Genomic DNA, 27,894 nt, shown 5'->3' with positions numbered 1-27,894 from the left:
TTTATTTTTTTCTTTATTGGTAAATTTATGCAATTGAACCAGCATTTGAAGCAATCCTGGGCCACAAGTCAGCACACTCCTTAGCCACTGGGCCAGTGATGGCTGAGCCTGTGGGCAAAAAACAGCTATGATAAAAAATCCCTAATTTATTTATAAATTTTACATGATTTATATATTATTCCAAGGTTTCATGAAGGTTTCCAAGGTTTCATGAAGTTAATCACAAGTTTTTTGGTAGTTTCAATGAATTGGAGAGAAAATATGACAATCAACAGGTTGAAAATTTGCTACATAATTATTATATGCTGTGCAAGACACTTGAGTCTGGTGTTACACATTAAATAAATCAAAACTATTACCTTTCATTTCTCCTTTATTGTTAACTATGACCCCAGCATTATCTTCAAAGTAGATGAACACCCCGTCCTTCCTACGGTAAGGCTTCCTCTGCCTCACAACTACGGCAGGATGCACTGAAAAAAATTTTGATGATAAACACAAGCATTAATAAAATACAGACAACCCTCCAATTAACAAACAAATGAGGGAGGGGGTAGCTGAAAGTACTGTACAACTGTACTACACATGTACAGCAGTATTCAAAATTTACAGTAATTTACAGAGATAAGGTGTAATCTGTCATACCCATACCACCAAGATGCTAGACTCAACTTTCCTTGAGTTACTTTACTTAATGTTAGTCACACAAAACAATGCAAATCCAGGGAAAATTGGAGTGTGAATGACAAATGTACGTGTGAACTAGCACAGAAACTGACATGGGCAGCCTATGGCTGGAGAACAATGAAGACGAGTCTCTAATGAGCATACACTGGCTCATATGTACCAACATTGGCATCATCAGAGTTGGTCCATTGAGACCGAAGACTATCGGGCACTATCACTATGGACAAAATCTGGAATCTACATTATAATAAAATAGAAGTGCTAAACCTACAAGGGCCATACAGTGCAACAGGGAAGGGAAGGGTGCAGGGGTATTGGGTAGCAAGAGGGAGAGGGATTATTATTAGGTCAAGGTGCAGTGGGGCAGTAGATAGTGCAAGGGTAGAGGGTAGCAAGGGGTTGAGGGAGAAAGGGCTGTGAGGAGTACTAGAGGCATCATCATCAGAGTTTGTGCAGTAAATCAGTTTCTGTCAAAAAGTCAGTGAAAGAGTCTGGGTTAAAGGAGGATCCATCACCAAGAAGGGAAGGTAAAGTAATGGTACCAGAGCAGTGACTCATTGATAGAGGCAGTCCAACAAAATATGGCTAACAGAAACTGGAACCTGAAAATTCTCAGTGGAACAGGGTGCCTCTCCATGACATACCCATGAATAAGACGAGAGTGGCTGATGTGAAGATGGGAGAGAATAGTCTCCCAACCTTGACATTGATGAAAAGATAACAGCCAGAAACCTATTGTGGTACCTTGACTTACGAGTTTTCAGAGTTACGAGCCGTTGCTCAGTTGATTTTTTGCTTTGAGTTGCGAGCCAAAATCCGGGCTACGAGTGAGTTTCAGATACGCCACCATTAGGTGGCGCAGCGAATGCCACAACATCCACCCAGCATCCCATGTCTCGCTTGTTCAGTACAAGTGGCCACCTCGCCGTGGAAGCATCTCTCGTGTTGTGCTTGCATTTTGTGCAGTTATTTTGGCAAAAAACAAATAAAAAAATTACTGAAAATGACATTTTGCAAGAACCCCAGCCTAAAAGGCACAACAAAAGTTGGGACTTGATACTTATAAAACAATGCTAGTGTGATGTTCTCACTGGAGGTAATCGTGTAATTATCTTCAGCTATTCTATGAAAAAATAAAGTTGCCAAGTTTTTGACATTTGCAAAAATATCTTGTCCTTTACTCCCACACAAATCCCAAATTATTTGGAATATTTCCAATATTCCACAAGCCAATTATAGAACAGTCAATTTTTTTATGATTCCTGTCAATATTATTGCATTTACTTCAATAGTAAATGGTGGGCTTCATGAAATAAGTCAATAACTTACTTCAGAGATATTCAGAGAAAATTGCTTTTGTGTCAGCCTTTTCCTTGTGAAACTAGTAATCTAGTGCAGTTAGCCTCTCAAAAACTATTTTCTCTTACCCAGGACCAAAGAACACATTATAGGAAGGAGCAGTAATAATTTTATATGATAAATTAGACACATGTGCAACTCTTGGGTATCTTTATTGAGGAAACGTTTCGCCACACAGTGGCTTCATCAGTCCATACAAAGGAGAAACTTGAAGAACAGGAGGAGAATGAGGTAATCAGTCCCTCAACCTTGAGTCGATGTGGTCAGTCCATCAATCTTGAATAGAATACGGCATATGAGCGGAGAAGCAGCTTATAAACCGTAGGCAGGAGAGGTGCAGCAGTTGTAGATGGTGTCACATTTGTTCAATGTGGAAGTAGGTCGTGCACAAGGGTTAGGCAAGCGAAGAATTCCCAAGTATTAAGATCCCAAGAAGTTGCAGTGTCTGACAGGTTTATAAGCTCCTTCTCTGCTCATATGCCATATTCTATTCAAGATTGATGGACTGACCACATCGACTCAAGGTTGAGGGACTGATTACCTCATTCTCCTCCTGTTCCTCAAGATTCTCCTTTGTATGGACTGATGAAGCCACTGTGGCGCGAAACGTTTCTTCAATAAAGATACCCAAGAGTTGCACATGTGTCTAATTTATCAACGTGTGGGTTCTGTGAACCATTCATCTAAAATAATTTTATATGCTCGGACTGGTCCTGGACACTTGCCATATTATGACCTATTTTATTCATTCTAGAGTATATATCATGTTTCTATGTTACTTAGTGTTTATTATGTCATATTAGATCAATTCTGATAGATAAATAAGCCATAGAATATATTGGCGCTATATAGTGGACCCCCGCCTTACGATATTAATCCGTTCGTGAGAGCTCATTGTAAGCCAAAATTATTGTCAGCCGAATTAATTTTCCCCATAAGAAATAGTGTTAATCAAATTAATCCATTCCTGACACCAAAAAGTATGAAAAAAAATTTTTTTTTACCACATGAAATATTAATTTTAATATACACAAACTGAAGAAGACATGCACTATTACTACTCTACTAAGAATAGAATACATGACACTTACCTTTATTGAAGATCTGGTGGTGATTGATGGGATGGGAGGAGGGGAGTGTGTGGAAGTTATTGTTTAGAAGGGGAATCCCCTTCCATAAGGACTTGAGGTAGCAAGTCCTTTTCTGGGGTTACTTCCCTTCTTTTAATGCCACTAGGACCAGCTTGAGTCACTGGACCTCTGTCGCACAACAAATCTGTCCATAGAACTCTGTACCTCCCATTCCTTTAAGACTTTCCTAAAATGGGCCATAACATTGTCATTGTACAGGTTGCCAACACAGCTTGCAGTAGCTGTGTCAAGGTGATTTTCATCCGTAAAGGTTTGCAGTTCAACCCACTTTGCACACATTTCCTTAATCTCTCTTTTCAATTCCATACTAATTCTCGCCCTTTTTACCACAGGGATGGCACTAGAAGCTTTCTTGGGGTCCATGGTGACTTATTTTGTAGTTACAAGCACTAAAAACACTGGGATAATGTGAAATGTACCGAGTCTATGCGTAGATGCAACCGCACTGGCTGGCTTGTAAACACTAGCGCTGAGGCCACATGTGGGACACGTCCCAGACGAATCATGTAAGGCGAGTTTTTTATCGTGAGGCGAGGCAAAATTTTTGCACTCAAATGCTTCGTATGGCGGATTTAACGTAACGCAACGCGTTCGTAAGGCGGGGGTCCACTGTGCTGAAGTATCTTCTGCCTCTGGGGTGGTTTTTGGGGGGCTGGAATGGATTAATGGCATTTCAATTAATTTTAATTAGGAAAATTGATTTGATATACAGTAGGGCCCCGCTTTACGGCGTTCTGCTAATACGGTCATTTCAAATTATGACCAAAACTCGCTATACGGCTCCCCCACCTGACTTTCTAATACAGTCACCACGCCCCACCCGGTTTGTTTACATTCTGTGAGAACCATAAGCACTAAGTCTCCATTATGTCTGGAAACTCCAAAATTTCAAGTGTTTTTAAAAGTTATTTCATATTTTATATATACTCTGATAATTTTACTTATGTATACCTGTACTTAAATAAACTTACACACTGTGCTGGCATGCAGGTACACATTAAAATCAATAAGTCTCTCTTATATCTCAAGACATTAGAGTATTAATGATAGTAATAATCACCTAGTCTCATTTAAATGTCGTATATTACGTTAATATACACATTTTCATTAATCCATCTATGATATTTTTTCAAAATTATATAATAAACACGATACATAACATATAAAGATGATAAATACACCCCACAATAGGATAAACAAATATGAGATGTGGTAGCCAGATAACTTGTACAAGTAATGGCACAGTGGTGCCTGTGCTAAACTTCCTATGGTGTAGAAATATACCTAGTTGGACGAATCTTATTGTGGCTAGCTGGTCTAGTGGCTAACGCGACGGGCTGGAGTTTTGAGACTCTCTGACCGCGGGTTCAATCCCGGCCGGGGTATGGTTTGTTTGCAATCGTGTCATTACGATTTCGTGAGTCATGTTGACGGCAGTGAAGGGACTTGAGATAGAGTTCATCACGGCCACGCTAGCTGGAGATTCCTTTCATATGTATGCAAGTTTATTCAGGTATACACAAATACAGTTACAAAGATTATCATACATAACAGCATGTGTGTAGAGAACCTAGGATAACCCAAAAAAGTCGGAGTGACTTATTTCCATTGCCTCCACTCTGAGCGTCATTTCTCCTAAAAATGGTGTTACACGAGAATGGGAGTGTTCTTCTTTATTTATTCTCCTGTATCAATGTAGAGACAACTTGTACACAAACCAGACGTGTACACTTCGTTTGTTTACAAAACTTGTGTTCACCTGCTTTTTTGCATAACTCTGTGCCTGTCCTCCCTCATGTACTCGTTCTCTCTCTCTTTCTCTCTCATTTATTCGTTTTATCTCCTTTACTCACTCCTGACCCTACATTAAGACTACAAATATTTTACGGTAAGTAATGAGTGAACTGTATATGCATTTTATCACTCTGGGATGCTTAAATGTAATAGAATATTATGTGTAGGTGGGGTGGTGTGGTATGGTAGCCTGGCTGACTATCATACATACCACACTTGATTTCTTACAATAAACACTACTTGTCTCACCCTAGATTAAGACTATAAATATTTTAACCCTTTCAGGGTGCACAGGCCCTCTCAGACTTGTTCTCAGGGTCCCCCAAATTTATCTCTCTCTATCTATGTCTACCTATCTATGTCTATATCTATCTATCTGTCTCTACATGTCTATCTCTACATATCTCTATATCTCTCTCTCTCTCTCTCTCTATATATATATATATATATATATATATATATATATATATATATATATATATATATATATATATATATATATATATATATATATATATATATATATATATATATATATATATATATATATATATATATATATATATATATATATATATATATATATATATATATGCAAAACAACCACATAGTTCCTTGATAATGTGAGTAGTCACGAAAGCGCTTGGAATTTCTCTATTCTTTCAGAGTGGTTGTTTTGCATATTCTGAAATCACCTGTTTACTGTGATCTTATTGCATATATATAATATATATATATATATATATATATATATATATATATATATATATATATATATATATATATATCTATATATATATATCTATATATATATATCTATATATATATATCTCTATATATATATCTCTAATATCTCTATATATATATCTCTATATATCTCTCTCTATATATCTCTCTCTCTATATATCTCTCTCTCTATATATCTCTCTCTCTATATATCTCTCTCTCTATATATCTCTCTCTCTATATATCTCTCTCTCTATATATCTCTCTCTCTATATATATCTCTCTCTATATATATCTCTCTCTATATATATCTCTCTCTCTATATATATCTCTCTCTCTATATATATCTCTCTCTCTATATATATCTCTCTCTCTATATATATCTCTCTCTATATATATATATCTCTCTCTATATATATATCTCTCTCTATATATCTATCTCTATATATCTATCTATCTATATCTATCTCTCTATATCTATCTCTCTATATCTATCTCTTTCTCTATCTCTACATATCTCTATCTCCATATATCTCTATCTCTATATATCTATCTATATATATATCTCTATCTATATATATATATATATATATATATATATATATCTATATATATACAGTGGACCCCCGGTTAACGATTTTAATCCGTGCAAGAGGGGTAATTGTTATGCGAAATAATCGTTATGTGAATGAATTTTCCCCATAAGAAATAATGGAAATAAAATTAATCCGTGCAAGACACCCAAAAGTATGAAAAAAAAATTTTTTTTACCACATGAAATATTAATTTTAATACACACAAACTGAAAAAGGCATGCACACTTACATGACACTTACTTTTATTGAAGATCTGGTGATGATTGATGGGATGGGAGGAGGGGAGAGAGAGTGTTAGTGTTTAGAAGGGGAATCCCCTTCCATTAGGACTTGAGGTAGTAAGTCCTTTTCTGGGGTTACTTCCCTTCTTCTTTTAATGCCACTAGGGCCAGCTTCAGAGTCACTGGACTTCTTTCGCACAAGATATCTGTCCATAGTGGCCTGTACCTCTCGTTCCTTTATCACTTCCCTAAAGTGTTTCACAACATTGTCAGTGTACAGGTTGCCAACACGGCTTGCAATAGCTGTGTGAGGGTGATTTTCATCCATGAAGGTTTGCACTTCAAGCCACTTTGCACAGATTTCCTTTATCTTTGTAGTAGGCAACTTCTTCAATTTCTCTCTCCCCTCCTCTGAACCAGTTTCCCCAGGTCTGGCCTCTTGCTCTTGAAGTTGATCTATCAGCTCATCAGTGGTTAGTTCTTCATTGTCCTCCTCCACCAACTCTTCCACATCCTCCCCACTAACCTCCAACCCCAAGGACTTTCCCAATGCCACAATGGATTCCTCAACTGGCACAGGATTCTCAGGGTTAGCCTCAAACCCTTCAAAATCCCTTTTGTCTATACATTCTGGCCACAGTTTCTTCCAAGCAGAGTTCAAGGTCCTCTTAGTCACTTCCTCCCAAGCCTTACCTATAAGGTTTACACAATTGAGGATATTAAAGTGATCTCTCCAAAACTCTCTTAGAGTCAGTTGAGTTTCTGAGGTCATTACAAAGCACCTTTCAAACAGAGCTTTTGTGTACAGTTTCTTGAAGTTGGAAATAACCTGCTGGTCCATGGGCTGCAGGAGAGGAGTGGTATTAGGAGGCAAAAACTTCACCTTAATGAAGCTCATGTCCCCATAAAGTCGCTCTGCCACGTCTGTAGGATGACCAGGGGCATTGTCTAACACCAGGAGGCACTTAAGTTCTAATTTCTTTTCAGTTAGGTAATCTTTCACATTGGGGGCAAATGCATGGTGTAACCAGTTATAGAAAAATTCCCTAGTGACCCATGCCTTACTGTTTGCCCTCCACAGCACACACAAATTATCCTTGAGGACATTCTTTTGCCTGAACGCTCTGGGAGTTTCAGAGTGATACACTAATAAAGGCTTCACTTTGCAATCACCAGTAGCATTGGCACACATGAGAAGAGTAAGCCTGTCTTTCATAGGCTTATGTCCTGGGAGTGCCTTTTCCTCCTGAGTAATGTAGGTCCTGCTTGGCATTTTCTTCCAGAACAGGCCTGTTTCATCACAATTAAACACTTGTTCAGGTTTCAGTCCTTCAGTTTCTATGTACTCCTTGAATTCCTGCACATATTTTTCAGCCGCTTTGTGGTCCGAACTGGCAGCCTCACCATGCCTTATCACACTATGGATGCCACTACGCTTCTTAAATCTCTCAAACCAACCTTTGCTGGCCTTAAATTCACTCACATCATCACTAGTTGCAGGCATTTTTTTAATTAAATCGTCATGCAACTTCCTAGCCTTTTCACATATTATCGCTTGAGAGACGCTATCTCCTGCTAGCTGTTTTTCATTTATCCACACCAATAAGAGTCTCTCAACATCTTCCATCACTTGCGATCTTTGTTTCGAAAACACAGTTAAACCTTTGGCAAGAACAGCTTCCTTGATTGTCTTTTTGGTGCCCACAATAGTAGCGATGGTTGATTGGGGTTTCTTGTACAACTTGACTAGGTCGGCGATACGCACTCCACTTTCATACTTATCAATGATCTCTTTCTTCATTTCAATGGGTATTCTTACCCTTATTGGTGTACGGTTGGCACTAGAAGCTTTCTTGGGGCCCATGGTCACTTATTTTCCAGAAACAGCACCGAAAACACTGTAATAATACGAAATATTCCGAGTGTATGCTTGGATGTTAGCGCGGAGGCTGGCTGGTAAACAATGGCACGGGCGGCACATGTGAGGCTGGCTGAGGGCGCACATTGGACGCGTCTCGGACGAAAATCGGTGAGCGGGTTTTTAATCGGTATGCGCAGCAAAAATTTTGCGATTAAAGTAAGCGGTATGCGAAATAATCGCTATGTGATGCCATCGTTATGCGGGGGTCCACTGTATATATATATATATATATATATCTCTATATATATATATCTCTATATATATATATCTCTCTCTATCTCTATATATATCTATCTCTATATATATATATCTATATATATCTCTCTCTATATATATATCTTTCTCTCTCACACACACACACACACACACTTATGAAAATATAGAATCTTTTCCCAATCATAATGATACCAAAAGTATGAAATTTGATGGAAAACTTACGGAATCATGCTCTCGCGAAGTTAGCGGTCTCGACGATGTTTACGCAGCGGCGATTTTGCCTACTTTGAGCCCTATTTTCGGCCAATTCCAGTGTACTAGTCGACAAAAAACATAACTACTTTGCTAGAACTCCATTTTTGCTATCGAATGAGTACAAGAAACCACCCATTTACCAATTTCAACTATCCAATACAGTAGTCAGAATTTAGCAATTTTGCCAATTTCACACAAATTTCAAAAGATGCCAATTTCCAAATAGGGTCCAGAATAAACAAAGACATTCTTGGCACTAAAATAACATTTCCTCTTTTCATTAGTCACGTCCCCATACCCCTCTTACATTCTTCTGCTTTCCACTTTGAATTTTTCTCATAAAAAATAGAAGATTTACTGTTATGCAGACTACTGCATTAGTGTAGAAATGGTATGAATAATATCGGCACACTTTTGAAAGAATATTAGACTCACCAGTTGACGTGTATTGGATGCTCAGCATGATTTGTTTACTTTTGAACTTTGGTAAAAATCGAACATTTCTGCTACTTTGAGCTCAATTTCAAGGTACATTTCATTATAAAACCAGTCAAAATCATCTCAATTTCTGTAACAAGTCTTCCATTCTATAAAATGAGACCAGGAAAACTAGACTAAAACAACAAATACCATACGAAAATACAGTGCAAAGTCACTGTTTTAATCCAAAAACACGGTCGAAGTTTTTCTTTTCTCATTACGCACTGTGTGCTGCAGGATTTTTTTTGTACTGTGCACACTGACCACATAGACCCATTCTTTCATATGTAGGCCTACCAGCTTTCTCGCACTAGGTTTGAGGGCGCTAGAATTTAGGCGTACTAGTACGTCAAAAACCCTGGTGCGTAAGCCGTAGTAGTACGTCCGAAACCCTGGAAGGGTTAAGGTAAGTAATGAGTGCACTGTGTGTGTATTGTACTTTATTGTTTTTTTGATGCCTAGTTCTATTGGTAACTTAATATATGTTAGTGTAAACTTGTTATCTAGTATTTGTATGCATTTATAAGGAAAAAAAGAAAAGGGTGTTCCACTTTACAGCGATTTCCTCTTTACGGCAGTAGCCTGGAACCTAACCTGCCGTACAAGTGGGGCCCTACTGTATGATCAAATTGAGTTACGAGCTCGGTCATGCAACAAATTACTGTATACTCGTAAGTCAAGGTACCATGGTACTTGATTTAATACACGGTAATTTGTTATGTAGCATTTCAGACCAACGTTGTTACCAATGGGTGCGAAGGTGGGTGACAATTACAGCAAAATTGTCTGAACGGAACACCTCTCTACAAAACTGGGACCTCAGGTACTGCTGACTGCACAGTAGTGTCTGCCTGTTCATTGCCCTGTACATCAACACAACCAGGGACCCCACAAAACACAATAACTTTGTGCTTGATAGAGATGAGTCATAACCAAAGATGGATATGAAGAACCAGGGGATGAGGTGTATCAAATTTTCTTATAGCCTGTAAAGCACTAAGGGAGTCTGAAACGGCCAATGGTGACACAGGTATAGATGCAATACGGATAAGTGCTATGAGAATGGCATACAATTCAGTTGTGTCATTACTATTTCCCGAGTCATACGTACCAAGCGTAGTAAGGAGTCAATGGGAGAACGGCCCTTATGAAAGCCATATTAATTAGTAGAGACTATTGTGTGTTTATAGGTACCACATCAAACGCACAAGCAGCGAAGGATTGGGACGCTGCATAGAAAGGAGCTGTGCAGACGGAGAAGAGTGAAGAGGAGGAATAGGAGGTAGATCGGTGTCCATCAATGGTCTAGTCCCCTCAATATATTCAGAGATAGCTTCAAGTCTTTCACAGGACAAGGACGTTGTATGTGGGATGATATTGGAGGGGGGGGGGGTGAGTAAAGATCGGGGGCAACGATGGAATGTACCAAAGTAGGGGAGGGGGGAAAAAAGGGTAGAGGGGACTGGAGAAGCAGCTTGGGAGGGGACAGGAGAGGAAGCGACCTGGGAGGGCACAGAAGAGGAAGAAACTTGGGAGGGGACAGGGGAGGAAGGTATTGTACGAGAAGGATGAACCTCCACGCTCGTAACAGAGCCAGTTAGAGGTGAAGAATCAGGTACAGAGACTGGAAAGGAAAAATATTCAGGTAGAATAAGGGGAGGAGGGGTTAAATGAGATTTTTAACAATAGTGATTTTTTGGACTTTGGAGAAGTAGAGGGATGATAGAGGAGGAGGAGGAGTTGTACGAGATCTTGTAGACACAAACTTGCAAGTGAGAAGAGGAAGAGGTGAGAACAGAATGTCATCACCATATGTTTGGAAATTCTGTTGGACAATGGTGAAGTAGAATGGCAGTACCACTACAAGAATTGAGAGAATGATGCTTTTCAACAGTTACAGGAATAGCATCTATGGTTGTATGGAGAGAAAGATCATGAGCATGGATAGCATTCTGTACCTTGACGAAGCATGCACAGCTTGAGAGCATGAAAGGATACATCTCGACCAACGTGACATAGGAGCGCCTTCCTAATACTACGATTGGAAAGATTGTCAGAAGTCGGTCGCAGAGTAAAAAACTTAGTCTACTGTGCATTTTGAAACGGGGTGTAAGGGGAGGTAGTGTTGTACTGGTCTTTTCTGGGCAGAACAAGAAGGAAGCGAAGGGGTATCATCAGGTAATGGTCTTGGGCGTTTAGGTGTGGGACCAGAGTTGTCTGACTTGTGATGGGCGGGCGATCCAAAAAAATCGCAGCAGCATAGAGGGAGAAGCCGGACGCATGGTCAAAGAAGTGCGGAGGTCAGAGTTATCAAAGGAGTCAGGCGGAACCCCAGTACCCGGAGCAGGTGACAAAATGGCACCAGCAGGAGGCACAGGGGTACAAAGAGTGGTCAAATAACGAGGTAGGGTCGGAACGAGGTGTGGTAGCAGAAAGGGACCCGGGGGGAAAGTTGTTTCATGGACTTGGGACTCCATGGTTATGTCATTTCTTTCTTTTTGTTTTTTTAGAGATAAAAAAGGGGGAGGGGGGGAGGACAGGGAGGGATACCTCCTAGGAGGAATGAAAGGGCTGTAAATCCCTCTCCCTCGCCCAAGACAACCCCAGCACCGCAAGTAGTGCAGATGCAGCATGAAACCTGTGCCATACCCTACCCTTCATGCCAGTAAACCAGTAATCTGGGATAGCAACCTCACATCTACCGAGCCACCTCGGTAGACAAGATTCTCCTGATTTTAGATAATGCTCCAGGACATCCACAGCATCTTGGTGACCTGCATCCTGATGTAAAGGCTGTGTTTTTGCCGCTAAACAAAACTACACTCGTCCAACCTATGGATCAAGGTGCAATCATATTCATAATCGACTTACGATATTTTTGACTCGCGATGAGTTCATCAGAACGTAACCCCATTATAAGTCAAGACGCACCTGTAGTCCAGGCCTCTCCTATATTACACTTGCCTTCTGTTTTGAGTTCTTAATCACACAAAAATAGAAGACTAACTCTTTCTCAGATAAGCTGGAGATGCTGTCCTGGGAGACAGTAATGGTGAAGTTGGAGATGCTGTCCTGGGAGACAGTAATGGTGAAGCTGGAGGTGCTGTCCTGGGAGACAGTAATGGTGAAGCTGGAGATTTTGTCCAGGTAGTCGGGAATTATACGCAGGAAGGAATGCATATAAATGACCTCATAGGGGACAGGAGCCATAGTGGGGAAACAAGTGTAGTCAAAGATAAGATAAAACCAATATTGCAAACAAGAAATACAACAGGAAATAGCAAACAAGAGGACTCCACTAGCAATAGTGAAGATATATTACCAAAAACAACTGGTGGGAGCTCCATTGTTGGTGCTAGGGAAGACAGGTAAACATGCACTAAGAGGGAATACAGTCACAGAAACCCAAGGCAAACGGAAACCAAGCCTGTGCACATACTATGCACTTGGTATCTGCAGACATGGGAAATCTGGAAAAACAGATGGGACGTGCAATTATGACCACCCTAGAAAATGCCGTGCCCATACGACAACAGGAAAATGCAAACTCCCTTCCTGTAAGCTTTTTCACCCTGAAATGTGTACCTTTTCAGTACAGGAAAGACTGTGCTATAACTTAAATTGCCAGGCACACCATCTAAAGGGGACAAAAAGATACAAAACATCCAGGCCATGGGAAAACCTGGGTAGCCACAGCCACTCAAGAGGGAGAGGTTTTTTAGTGCCAGGAAGGAAAAAAACTGGCAGGAAATGGCAGAAATTGTACACCAAATCCAGTCATTCCTGGAGTGGAACCACAGTCGATGGCTTCCACTCCAAACCAACAGATACAGATACTAATGCCGGAAAAAAAATCCCCCCCCAGTACCAACAATACCACCAGTCCGATGACATTCTTCTTTGTAAATATACAGGGTCTAAAGCCAGCAACAAACAACAAAATACCTTTCATCCGTGGACTGCTTGCAGAGGCAAAGGCAATGTTCGCGGCTTTCACTGAGACCCACATAAAGGATCACTTAGACAACGAAATATGGATCCCAGGTTACAACCTATACAGATGTGACAGAGTGAACAGGCAAAAGGGGGGGGTTGGCCTGTACATTGCAGAGTCACTTGTTTGCACAGAACTGCTCAATGCCTCAAATGATGTAGTGGAAGTTTTAGCAGTAAAGGTCGAGAACCAAAACCTAGTCATTGTGGTAGTCTACAAGCCTCCGGATGCAACATCCCAGCAATTCCAGGAACAGCTGTTAAAAATTGACCACTGTCTGGAAAATCTTCCAGCTCCTGCACCCAACATCTTGCTCCTGGGGGATTTCAACTTAAGGCACCTAAAATGGAGGAATATAGCAAATAATATTGTTGCAGTAATAACACCAGGAGGCAGCTCTGATGAAAACTCACACTCACATGAGCTTTTAAATCTCTGCACAAAATTCAATTTAAACCAGCAAATAATAGAGCCTACTAGAATGGAGAATACACTAGACCTCATCTTCACTAACAATGATGATCTGATAAGAAATGTCACCATATCAAAAACAATATACTCAGATCACAACATAATTGAGGTTCAGACATGTATGCGCAGAGCCCCAGACTGACAAAATGAGATTAGTCATGAGGGAGCATTCACCAAATTCAACTTCAATAACAAAAACAATGTGGGACCAAGCAAACCAAGTCCTAGCCAATATAAGCTGGGAAGATATACTAAGCAACACAGACCCAAACTTATGCCTAGAACAGATTAACTTGGTGGCACTCGATGTATGCACAAGACTTATTCCTCTAAGAAAAAGGAGGAGTAGAAGTAAAATAGAAAGAGACAGGCGCTCTCTTTACAGGCGACGGAAAAGAATAACAGAGCGGCTAAAAGAGGTCAATCTATCTGAAATGCGTAGGGAGACATTGGTCAGAGAAATAGCAAACATCGAACTTAAGCTAAAGCAATCTTATAGGAGTCAGGAATCGCGGAAAGAACTAAAAGCCATAAATGAAATCGAAAGAAACCCAAAGTATTTCTTCTCCTATGCCAAATCAAAGTCGAGAACAACGTCCAGTATTGGGCCCTTACTTAAACAAGATGGGTCCTACACAGATGACAGCAAGGAAATGAGTGAGCTACTCAAGTCCCAATATGACTCAGTTTTTAGCAAGCCACTAACCAGACTGAGAGTCGAAGATCAAAATGAATTTTTTATGAGAGCCACAGAATTTGGTTAACACAAGCCTATCTGATGTTATCCTGATGCCAAATGACTTCGAACAGGCGATAAATGACATGCCCATGCACTCTGCCCCAGGGCCAGACTCATGGAACTCCGTGTTCATCAAGAACTGCAAGAAGCCCCTATCACGAGCCCATACCATCGTATGGATAGGGAGCATGGACATAGGGGTCGTCCCACAGTTACTAAAAACAACAGACATAGCCCCACTCCACAAAGGGGGCAGGAAAGCAACAGCAAAGAACTACAGACCGATAGCACTAACATCCCATATCATAAAAATCTTTGAAAGAGTCCTAAGAAGCAAGATCACCACCCATCTAGAAACCCATCAGTTACACAACCCAGGGCAACATGGGTTTAGAACAGATCGCTCCTGTCTGTCTCAACTATTGGATCACTACGACAAGGTCCTAGATGCACTAGAAGACAAAAAGAATGCAGATGTAATATATACAGACTTTGCAAAAGCCTTCGACAAGTGTGACCATGGCGTAATAGCGCACAAAATGCGTGCTAAAGGAATAACAGGAAAAGTCGGTCGATGGATCTATAATTTCCTCACTAACAGAACACAGTAGTAGTCAACAGAGTAAAGTCCGAGGCAGGCACGGTGAAAAGCTCTGTTCCACAAGGCACAGTACTCGCTACCATCTTGTTCCTCATCCTCATATCTGACAGACAAGGATGTCAGCCACAGCACCGTGTTTTCCTTTGCAGATGACACCCGAATCTGCATGACAGTGTCTTCAATTGCAGACACTGCAAGGCTCCAGGCGGACATCAACCAAATCTTTCAGTGGGCTGCAGAAAACAATATGAAGTTCAACGATGAGAAATTTCAATTACTCAGATATGGTAAACACGAGGAAATTAAATCTTCATCAGAGTACAAAACAAATTCTGGCCACAAAATAGAGCGAAACACCAACGTCAAAGACCTGGGAGTGATCATGTCGGAGGATCTCACCTTCAAGGACCATAACATTGTATCGATCGCATCTGCTAGAAATATGACAGGATGGATAATGAGAACCTTCAAAACGAGGGATGCCAAGCCCATGATGACACTCTTCAGGTCACTTGTTCTATCTAGGCTGGAATATTGCTGCACACTAACAGCACCTTTCAAGGCAGGTGAAATTGCTGACCTAGAAAATGTACAGAGAACCTTCACGGCGCACATAACGGAGATAAAACACCTCAATTACTGGGAGCGCTTGAGGTTCCTGAACCTGTATTCCCTGGAACGCAGGCAGGAGAGATACATGATTATATACACCTGGAAAATCCTAGAGGGACTAGTACCGAACTTGCACACGAAAATCACTCACTACGAAAGCAAAAGACTTGGCAGACGATGCAACATCCCCCCAATGAAAAGCAGGGGTGTCACTAGCACGTTAAGAGACCATACAATAAGTGTCAGGGGCCCGAGACTGTTCAACTGCCTCCCAGCATACATAAGGGGGATTACCAACAGACCCCTGGCAGTCTTAAAGCTGGCACTGGACAAGCACCTAAAGTCGGTTCCTGATCAGCCGGGCTGTGGCTCGTACGTTGGTTTGCGTGCAGCCAGCAGTAACAGCCTGGTTGATCAGGCTCTGATCCACCAGGAGGCCTGGTCACAGACCGGGCCGCGGGGGCGTTGACCCCCAGAACTCTCTCCAGGTAATATAACCAGGAATGACTGATCATGGTTTACAGCATCCCAATAATTTAATCAGATCTATTAAAAACCCATAAAACAGAAGGGGAGAGGGGCCTCACCCATCCTCAGGAATGTTGGCATAAATCAAATATTTCTGCTACTTTGAGCTGAATTTCAAGCTAATTCCAGTAGTGAAACCAATCAAAATCATCTGTATTTCAGTAGTATGTCTTTCTACAAAAAAAGATATCAAAAAACCACCAATAAAGCCATAAAAACCTCAGTCGCTTGTTTTCCGATCATGCACTGCATGAGGCAGGTTCTTCTTTCTTTTTACTGTGCACTCACCACAGACCCCAAAATTTAGTGCTCGCTGCTTATCTGAGCGAGCTGAGCTCATGACGTAGAACTACGTCAGGGACCCTGGCCTCAATGACGCAGTTCAATGTGACAGACAGTTAAAGGTTTAAAAGTTACTAAACCATAGTCTACATCTAATCTCTGCAAATGTCTTAAAGAGCCCAGTGACCTAATTGCAGTAAAAATATGAATGGGCATCTCTAGTCGAGCAATTTATCTAAAAGTCACTTTGTATCCTGTGGGTAAGGAACCCATTATCATGGGAACAATGTAGAGTTCAAAATGTTCAACAATATTGGAAAGGTAAGCAGATAGACAAAGAAGCAAACCAATAGGGCATCACCTTTAGAATACAAAAATAAAATTCAAACTGACTAAAACAGAATAAGATATAGAATCTGAAACATCCACATTCATTCTCAGTTCATGGTCACTTTGTACTGGCACTCTCTGACACATGCACATCCATCACATAGTAAGACTTGAACCTCTACCTTCAGTGTCTGACATTAGTACTTCTTGCTGATCTGCAATGAAAAAGTTCCTAAACCAACAAAATAAACCTTATGAACTGGAAAGGTCAAAACCAAACAAATGAACTAAAGTACTCCTCCCACCATCCCAAAGATCACACAAAAAATGGCATACAGATGTTCTACTAACTAATCTTAGGAAAATGGAGACATGGAGGAGAAAATGAAGAGACCAAGAAAACAATATTTAAGTAAAATGATAAAAGAATAAGATGCTTCCTCTCCATGAGGAAGTGGAACAGAATTCCTCCTCCTCAAGCCATGCATGTCATAAGAGGCAACTAAAATGCCTGGGAGAAAGGGGCTAGTAACCCCTTCTCCTGTATACATTAATACATTTAAAATGAAAAACTTGCGTTTTTCTTTTTAGGTCACCGTGCCTCAGTGGGATATGACCGGTTTGTTGGGGAGGGGGAGATGCTTCCTGACAAATACACTGGATTATCAAACTTAGTGGACTGAGAGAAATCGAAGCAACAGGCATCACAACCACTGAAAACTAACAAACTACTCATGCATTTGTGACAAATATTTTGCAGGCCAGCTTTTATCAATACTGCAAGTTTTCACTGTGTAGACTAAGCTTTTTAGTCAATATCAGTAAAATCATGTTCTGCACATGTCTTATTTACCATTATCAATGGTGCAACATTTGGACCCTATTTATATATTAAAAATGAAAAATAAAGCATAGTAACTGCTAACAAGTTAACTTTTCCAATATATTATTTTTCCTTGTATAACACACCTTTTTTCCTGAGCTCCGGCTTTCCCTTCTTTACTGTGGCTGCCACAATGTCGCCAACAGCAGCAGCAGGCAAACGATTCAGACGACCTCTTACCCCTTGAACAGCAATTATGTAGAGATTTTTAGCCCCTGTAAAGAAAAATTATAAATTACATTCTGGAACAATTTTAGGCCAATCAAACCATGAATTGTTTTTCCAAGCGAGAAGCATTCATAAAGATTTCAGGACACCTAGAGCAGTGATACAGAGTATTAGTGCAGGTTTAAGTAGCTTTGGTAAAGAATGGAAACCAAATATTTAATAAATAACATAACAAAAAGGCACAATACCATGACTGGAACAATACACAAATATTTAATTACATCTTTCATCACTGTCGTACAACAGGTCCCTAAAACAGCAAAATTTTGCTCAAGCATTTAAAAATTATAAATCATAATACTGCATTATGATTTAACCTTTAATGACAAAAAAAGTAACTACAGAATAGTGTTTATGATACTACTGAGCTTAAAAAGTGGATTCATGTAAAGTATTACTGATCTTTAAATCAACACAGCATGTTCCCTACCAAAATGCAAGTGTTCTAAGTTCGTGCAATTAATAAAGACTATTTAATTCACCAAAAATTAATTGTGAAATATTTGCCACATATAAACTCAAAAAAAGTATATTTAGTAGTACTACATATTTTACACTTATAAATTTGATGGAACTCAAAAGGACATAAGAACAGTGAAGCGAAGCACTGAAGTAGGCCTACTGGTTTGTCTCACAAAATCACTCCTACTCATACCTGTCCAGCTGATCTAGTTTGTTCCATTCATCCACAATATTGCCAAATCAGGCATTCCTCTGTTCTTTGTCTAATTCATTGTTACAAGTCCAGTCTTAATTAGATATTGTCAACTTGCCATTTATATACTTCATTATAGTTTTTAATTAGTACACTTCAATCATATTGCCCCCTAATTTTGTCTTTCTAGAGGGCAAATTCAGTATCTTCTTCACTGAATTTATTATCTATTAACTGGGTCAACACGTGCAGAAAACTGGGCTGGTAGCCACCAGGCGAGTGCACCTGAACTACCTATTAGGTGGTTACACTACCCAACAGGGTACATAAGAAAGAAAACCAAGTACAGTGGACCCCCGGTTTACGATCAGCTCCCAATGCGACCAATTATGTAAGTGTATTTATGTAAGTGCGTTTGTACGTGTATGTTTGGGGGTCTGAAATGGACTAATCTAATTCACAATATTCCTTATGGGAACAAATTCGTTCAGTAATGGCACCTGAACATACTTCTGGAATGAAATAATATCGTAAACCGGGGGTCCACTGTATTCTACTTAACAAGGAGAGAAACTTATCTTTAGGTCACTATTTATTCCCACACATTTATTTATGTAGCTTATCATGATCCACCACTTTCAAAAACTTGTGTGTGAAACCAATAAGTTGTTCAGAAAACTCTCAAATTGTTAGGACATTGGTCAAATTATTTATATGAAGGTAGCTCCAATTGCATCACACAATCACAGAAATGATTCCAGTAACTTGCCCACATGCTGAAATCATGCAATTTTTTAAATTTAACTAGTCTCTACATACCATACCATGGGCGGGGATAGAACCCGCTGTCAGTTATAAAACTCCAGACCAATGAGCTAGTTTTATAACTCTCTGATCACGGATTCTATCCCCGCCCGTGGTAAGGTTTGTTTGTCATCGTGTCATTATAATTTCATGAGTTAGTTTCTACATGTCTCAAAAAACTCTTGAAAATTGTCAAAGGCAATTAAGTAGTATTGTTCAAATTTGTCCTGTCAGTTTTAAGAATACTATATTGGTCTCTGACCAGGACTCTAAAATTGAGAAGGCAATTTTAAGAAAAAGAACATTCATGAAATGTAAGAAAGTAAAGGGTACAATGTTAGTACAAGTTTGTAATATTTGGCCATCATCTTACACGACCATGAAACAAAAAGACATGCAATTTTGCCAGTGCAAAATGTTCAGCAGACTTCCAATTCACACTTGTGACAGTACAGGAGTAACTCCCCGATAGCTGAAGTCTACAAATCTATTCATTACCTGAGAGGTAGTCATTGATATTTCATAATTTTAGTCCTCTATAATTATTCAAATTTATGTTCATACAAGTAAAAAACAAGCATAACTCAAAAGCCTACATTTATTGGTAAGTTGTCTTACATTACAGTGGACTATCTTCAAATCTTAGCCCTATATACCTGGAAGAAGCCTTAGGAATTGACTTTTAAAAAGATTTCCTAGCAGTTTAACATTTACAGTATTTTTATCCCTTCTTGGATTTGTGCCAGAGTCGGTGATTACCCAGACGTCTGCTTGTGATGTCCTAGGCTCACAGCAACTGCATGGGTCACCTCACCAGCCCATGGTAGACCTACACAGCTTAAACGAGGACTCAGTCATAGCTATACTGTTAACAATACATATCATTCTACCCTGAAACTCCTCCAGCATATGCAATGTGTGTTCCACAACCCAGAATCCTACACACCTAGCATCTGTTAACCCTTAAACTGTCCAAACAGATCTATGTTCACATGCGTAGTGCTCCAAAAGTAGATCTGTTTTTTTTACATATTTTCAAATGTAACAAAAAAAAAAAAAAAAAAAAAAAAAAAAAAAAAAAAAATAGATCAAAGTTTTTTTTATACGTTTTCAAATGTAAAAATAACAAAAAGATCTACTTTTTTTACATACTTTCAAATGTTGAAAAAATGTAGATCTACATTTGGACAGTTTAAGGGTTAACATAAACATAATGGTGGTAGCTAAGATGACCCTTTTTGTGCCTGTAAGTGGCTCATTTCTTTTACAAAGATGGTATGTTTTTATCTATTTAGGGTCTATTATGTATGATCTATTTCTGAGGAATATATGATGCTTGCAGTCAGTTCAGCCACTTATTAGGCTGTCTTCAACTGCCCCTTAGAAAGTCTATCACCAACTGTGAAAATACTATACCACGATCAATTTAGCAGAAGTAAAATTTCACTAACATGTAGCAGCGCTGTATAGTCCTTGTGGCTTAGCGCTTCTTTTTGATTATAATAATAATAATAATAATAATAACTAACATGTAACATTTTTCTGTCTTGAGGATTAAATAATGTTATCCCAAAATACTTTACCATGACTCTTGTTTAAGTGTGGGAAGTCTCTATAACACAAACAAGATTTGCTTAGGTCCTACACAAAACTATTTCATAAATTGTTTGTTCCTTCAGACTTTATACATTTTTCTGGCACAATTAAAACTTCCCTGGCCATTCCACCACTCCGCTTCTATTTGTAAGAAATAACTTCAGATCCACATCGCACTCAACAGGAGTGTTCTAACAAAAATTAAACCACAACATAGTGCCTGCAAAGGCAATCTGCTTGTTTTATTTCTTGCTCCGGCATAGATTTCAAAGCAAGTGATCTTTTGAATGCTTTACCTCGCCAGTCATCAAGCATGATGACCCAAAAAAGGAAACTCACCTGCCATTATTCATTCAATTGGTGTCTAGTCAGAGGTGTGAAAACTTCACATTTCAGATTAAACTCCAGTTGAGACATCTCCACCCCTCCTTCAGTGCAACCACTGCAGTCCCACCTTCAGGACTCAACTCCAGCTAACTGGTTGCCCTGGACTCCCTCATAACTGTTACCTTGCTCACATTCCAACAGCACATCCATTAAAAATATTTTTTTTTACTAATTAAAACTGTACAGTACATACCATACTAAATATTAGAATACAGGAACATAATAGCGACTCACGAAATTGTAATGACACTATCGTAAACAAACCATACCATGGGCAGGAACTGAACCCCAACCTGTGGTATAATAGAAGAGTACTGTAGTAGTTCTGGACTGTGTTATGTATCAGGATGCAGACAAGTAGCCTTTAAGAGATCATCAGTGGCAGGACTTACCACATTCGTCAGTCTTTAAACTAATTTTCTTCTGGAAATGCACAAGTGATAGAGAATTTTACTGTACAACTATGGAGCAAAGTAATGCTACCGGACTGTCCATGACTGCAAGTAAACTTGGTACAACTAACAAATACATACATGTAAATGGCAAACTAATTTCAACGTTGATGGGGTGCAAAATAATATACCGCATAGTTTCCCAAAAATGCGAGAGAAGTTATTTTATAATTATCAATTTAATTTTGCTTACTTCCCTTTATCACTATACCAAGCCACTCCAGTGTAGTTCATAATCTAGTCTTAAAAGTTACCCAAATTTATCACTTCAATGATGCTGCTTGTCCTACAAGCTAATGACAAACCACCACTTTTCTAGATCCTTTCTAAAATTAAATTTCTCAATTTACATTCAATACTGAGTGCTTTATCAGTGTCCTATTCATGTTTCCTAAAGTGTTAACTTAGTGCCTTTATCCTATCTTTGTTGCAGAGGTTTTATATACACAAGATTAACTTTGTAATTCTGCTTTAATATTTTCTTGCCCATTTATGTTCATTTAGTAATATGGGGATCATAATTAATCTGTATAATCTGAAAGAAGCCTTACCCAAGAAATATTAAAGTTGGGACTTCTAAAATTTCTAGTTCTTGATATAGAGCCAATTAGACTATTAGCTTTATCACAAACACTTAGGCATTGGAATCTTGACTTTCTGCTAACGACCTGAATTCCCTCAAGCAAGCACTCTTCTGCAAGGCAGGTTGAATGATACGTAAAATTACTATATAAATCAGGGGTTGTCCCAAGAGCAGTTGGAGGGAGTGAGAGAGTTAGGTGGTAGGAAATTGAACATCCTGCAGACGTAATCTCTATTTCTGCAAGTACATGTACTAGGTATACAGATCTGGCTGACATCAATGATATACTACTACATATAAAGTCTCTTGTTATGCTGAGCATTTCAGACAAATTAAGTCGATTTTGTTCACAGGATGAGACCCACACCAGTCGACTAACACCCAGGTACTACTTATTTTACTGATAGGTGAATATGGACAGCTTGTCAGCATAGTTGCGCTGGTGTTTTAATGTTTCCACCCATACCAGGGATCAACCCCCAGACCTAAGCGTGAGAGCTGAGTATTATGGCAATTGAGCTACGGGACACCTCGTGTGTGTGTTTATTTTGCCACTGGGCCAAGTGGCAGAAGCTCTTGCTTCACACACCAAGGGTCTGGGTTCGATTCCTACAATGGTTGAAACATTGGACGTGTTTCCCTACACTGTTTGTCCATGTTCACCCATCAGTAAAAATGGGTACTTGGGTGTTACTTGACTACTGTGGGTCACATGCTAGGACAAAATTGACCTAATTTGCCCGAAATGCTGTGCATAACAAGCAGCTTTCTATGTAGTAATGTCATTGATGTCAGCTAGGCCTGTATACCTTGTACATGTACTTGTAAAAATAATTATTTACATAGAAAAGTGGGTTTTAAGGATTTGATGACATTCTGTGAGTGAAGTAATTTTTTGAAGGAAATCAAGGAAAAGTTAGCCGAATTTGAGTCCTTGGAGGGAATAAGTGCCTGTACTCTGAAGGAGGGGTGGGCTAAGTTGCAGACAGTCATTTCCATTTTTGAACTGCAATACTGAATCTGTGCCCTTCTGATAAGACAGCTATTGAATCAATCTTTTTTTCCTTTGGGGAGATGTCACCTTATCTTACCTTGATGAAATATGGCAGATGGTTAAAAAAAAAAACTGGAAACAATGGAAAACAATCTAGATCTGAAGAAATTATAAGGGGCATCAATACAAGGTACAATTAAGAATTGCATTAATTAAAATTTATAAGTACAATTTTTGTATATATAGACACTATATATGTACCTGTGTTGTCTGCACAGCTCATGACTGCACCCACAGGCAGACCGAGGGAAATGCGGAACTTCCCGCCACAAGACGCTCCACGTCCTGACGAGAGAAAATTAATCAAACTTCACAAAGAATGATTAAAAACAGCCTATGTATATAAGATTATATTTTTCAAAGGATTACTTCTTTATAATAATGTTTCCAAGACCATAAGAACGGAGGAACACTGCAGGAGGCCTGTTGGCCCATACTAGGCAGGTCCTTTACAATTCATCCCACTAACAAAACATTTGCCCAACCCAATTTTCAATGCCACCCAAGAAATAAGCTCTGATGTGAAAGTCGCACTCAAATCCAACCCCTCCCACTCGTGTACTTATCCAACCTAAATCTGAAACTACCCAAAGTCCTAGCCTCAATAACCCAACTAGGTAGACTGTTCCACTCATCAACTACCCTATTTCCAAACCAATACTTTCCTATGTCCTTTCAAAATCTAAACTTATCTAACCATACCCCCGGCCGGGATTGAACCCGCGGTCATAGTCTCAAAACTCCAGCCCCCAGCCCATTACTGCGGGTTCTCTCTTGGAGAGACATCCTCAAGACCTTATTAATATCCCCTTTATTAATACCTATCTTCCACTTATACACTTCGATCAGGTCTCCCCTCATTCTACGTCTAACAAGTGAATGTAACTTAAGAGTCTTCAATCTTTCTTCATAAGGAAGATTTCTAATGCTATGTATTAATTTAGTCATCCTACGCTGAATGTTTTCTAACGAATTTATGTCCATTCTGTAATATGGAGACCAAAATTGAGCTGCATAATCTAGGTGAGGCCTTACTAATGATGTATAAAGCTGCAGTATGACCTCTGGACTTCTGTTGCTTACACTTCTTGATATAAATCCCAGTAATCTATTTGCCTTATTACGTACGCTTAGGCATTGCTGTCTTGGTTTAAGGTTGCTGCTCACCATAACCCCCAAGTCCTTTTTGCAATCTGTATGGCTAAGTTCTACATCATTTAACTTGTAAGTACTAGGGTTATGGGCACTCCCAAGCTTCAGAACCTTGCATTTATCTACATTGAACTGCATCTGCCACTTTTCTGACCAAGAATAGAGTTTGTTTAAATCCTCCTGAAGTTCCATAACATCTACGTTTGAATCAATTATCCTACATATCTTTGTGTCATCGGCGAATTTGCTCATATCACTAGTAATTCCCTCATCAAGATCATTGATATATATTATAAACAACAACAAGACCAGTTACAGTACTGAAAATTCTACAAAATAACTTTTGCAAAAAATTCCTTTTGTCAACATACAGAAGCAATTTTTGCAGGATGTTTACTTAGATACATACAAGTACAACTATTCAAATTTAGATTACAATTATCATACATAGTAACATGTATAAGGTACTCACCAGGATAACCCCAAAAAGTTAAACTTATTTCCATTTAGTTCCCTTTAATTTCTTATTATTTAAAGCTTAACTATAAAATACAGCAGAATATTTTGGGAAGTTCAAAATCTTTGGATCAAGTTCTGAGGGGAAAAAAAAAAAAATGGCACAGTAGTAGGCCTTCTGGACCATGCTAGGTCAAGCCTACTAATCCAACCATTCACACATGAAATTGTCAAGACATTCAAAACTAATAAGTGTACCAGCCATTACTGTATGCCTCCATTTATTAGCTTTACCAAAATTGCCACTTTTTAACATCAGCTAAGTTAAACCGCTCTTTTAAAATTTTCTCATCAAACTTGTAGTGAATGTTTATAAATCATTTTGTTAGTCTAAACAATCATGACAGTCAACAAAACATTGCTCATCAGCAAGTCAAATAGTAAAAACAAATTTCAGATTGCTACTAAAAAAAAAAAGGGGGGGGGGAGGGGGGTTGAAAACAATGTACACAGCCACATAACTACATTTTAAACTTAAGTTGAAATTGCAATTTTTGTAGTAATGCAGCAAGTATTATAGCAGATAATACAAGTCCAGTAATGCTGACCTTCACACTCTGCACCTGCTCTGCCCTCTTGTATTATCTAACTCAACTGTAACTGTGGTCTTTGCTGTTTGTCTTATAAACTCAATAACAAGGAACCAGGCAACAGGTCCTCCCCCATCCCCTCTCATACCTAACAGTGATGAAGGCTAGCAGACCACACATGTAAGAACCCTGAATAACTACTTTATGTTAACGTATATCTTAACATAAGAACGAAGAACGAAGGAACACTGCAGAAGGCCTACTGGCCCATGCAAGGCAGGTCCAAGTCTCCTACCAGCCCATGCGAGGCAGGTCCAAGTCTCCTACCCGCCCATGCGAGGCAGGTCCAAGTCTCCTACCGGCCCATGCGAGGCAGGTCCAAGTCTCCTACCGGCCCATGCGAGGCAAGTCCAAGTCTCCTACCGGCTTAAGCCAATTCACCCAACCTAGTCAGGTCAGGTCACCTACTTTCCTATAATAACTACCTTTACACATCTTTATTACATACAGTACTTTCATGCTAAGAACCTGTCACCTGCCTTGTAAATAGGTACCACATTTGCCATTTTCCACCTATTAAGCACTATGCCAGTCTGTACTGATATGTTGACCCCTCAGGAAGGTTCCTTGATATTGGTGAGGGGCTCTTGATTTAGGGAATTGGATCTGTGCTCCAGTTCCCCGAATTAAGCCTGAATGCCTTCCACATCCCCCCCCCAGGCGCTGTATAACCCTACGGGTTTAGCGCTTCCCCTTGATTATCGGTAGATCGGTTGTAGTGATATGTTAAAAAAATTAGCCAAAGGTTTGCTAAGTTCCTCTTAACATTCCTTGAACATCCTTGCAAACAGTTCATCAGGACCTGTGGATCTGTTAGGTTTTAGTTTCTATATTTGCCTAAGAACAATGTTATACTTATGACCATAATTGTACATAGTTTATCATCATCCTGTTCTATATAATTTACTATTTCTGGAATATCGTAAGTATTTTCCTGTGGCTAGGCCTACCAACAACCTATAACAAACTTTAGACCTAAGATGCAATAATTAACATTATTATTATATACCAGCAATAATGATAATAGAACAATATAAGGTTTAAGGTAATTTACTGAAGACGTTTCGCCCACTTAAGACTTTACCCAACAATCGGGACTTTATCAATTCCCACAAAATCCCTGGCGGGCGAAACGTCTTTTCCTAAAGCCATAAATAATATATTGTCTATTTAACAAATATTTAACTCAAATATTAACAAATGTTATTACACGAAATATATCCACTAATTCTAGTCACTAGTCAACAGAATATCTCTACGTACAGTGGCTTTGTTAAAATGGCTTACAGTAGCCTTTCAATTTACTGTACCACTTATTTATTATGAATTGATATTACTATTATTATTGTGGAATATTTTCTAATTGGTCACCAACACTCGTCTCTGGGAACCAACACACCTCCCGCAAAACACAAAATCCTCCCTCCATCACGGGCTTCTATGGATCAAAACCATGGCGGGGGAGAAGGTGAACAATATATCTTCCCCACCAAATCACCATCACACGCCGTAATTGACGGATGATACGGAAATAGAGAGATAAAAGTACAGCAAGTCACCCACCTCTCTTCGACATGGCTGCTGTGATGAAGAAGTGCGCCCGCGCGCCCGCACGCACTCTCACACACAAGGATCACTATTCCAAACATTTCCACCATATTTTTCCACTTTTATAACCTCCTGCTTTATTAAAATTCGTTTAAATTCATGTTCCAATTAATATAACTCTAATAACAACGTATACATGGGTTGAACGTTAAATATGGAATCATCCGTAATGCATTTTCTCCCACTTTTATAACCTGCTTTATCAAAATTCTCTCTAACTTCTATTCCATTTAATATAATCTTTCAAAAAGCAACATTATATATCCCTCTAGCACACAAGGATTACTAAACCAAACTTTTATTTTTACCATATTTACTCACTTTTATAGCATCCCACTTTTTGAAAATTCACATCAACTCATATTCTGCTTAATATAACTCTAATAACAACCTCGTATATCATTAAAACACTAATATAAATTA

At 39.2% G+C, this 27,894-nt stretch overlaps 1 protein-coding gene across 1 annotated transcript; it reads right to left on the bottom strand.

Annotated features, from left to right (window-relative positions):
- RpL23 (ribosomal protein L23) lies at positions 1–27,498 on the bottom strand. The gene is made up of 5 exons (XM_053792716.2): positions 27,427–27,498; positions 23,807–23,890; positions 17,933–18,061; positions 360–473; positions 1–108 (listed from the first exon to the last, which is right to left on the bottom strand). Exons 1-5 carry the CDS (start codon positions 27,437–27,439, stop codon positions 26–28), a joined length of 423 nt encoding a protein of 140 aa, XP_053648691.1. The 5' UTR covers positions 27,440–27,498; the 3' UTR covers positions 1–25.
- Positions 27,499–27,894: the final 396 nt, after the last annotated feature.

Source organism: Cherax quadricarinatus, chromosome 81 (genome assembly GCF_038502225.1).
Source record: "Cherax quadricarinatus isolate ZL_2023a chromosome 81, ASM3850222v1, whole genome shotgun sequence".
NCBI lineage: Eukaryota > Metazoa > Arthropoda > Malacostraca > Decapoda > Parastacidae > Cherax > Cherax quadricarinatus.
The sequence above is the reverse complement of the archived record's forward strand: the minus strand, read 5'-3'. Positions and strand labels throughout refer to the sequence as shown.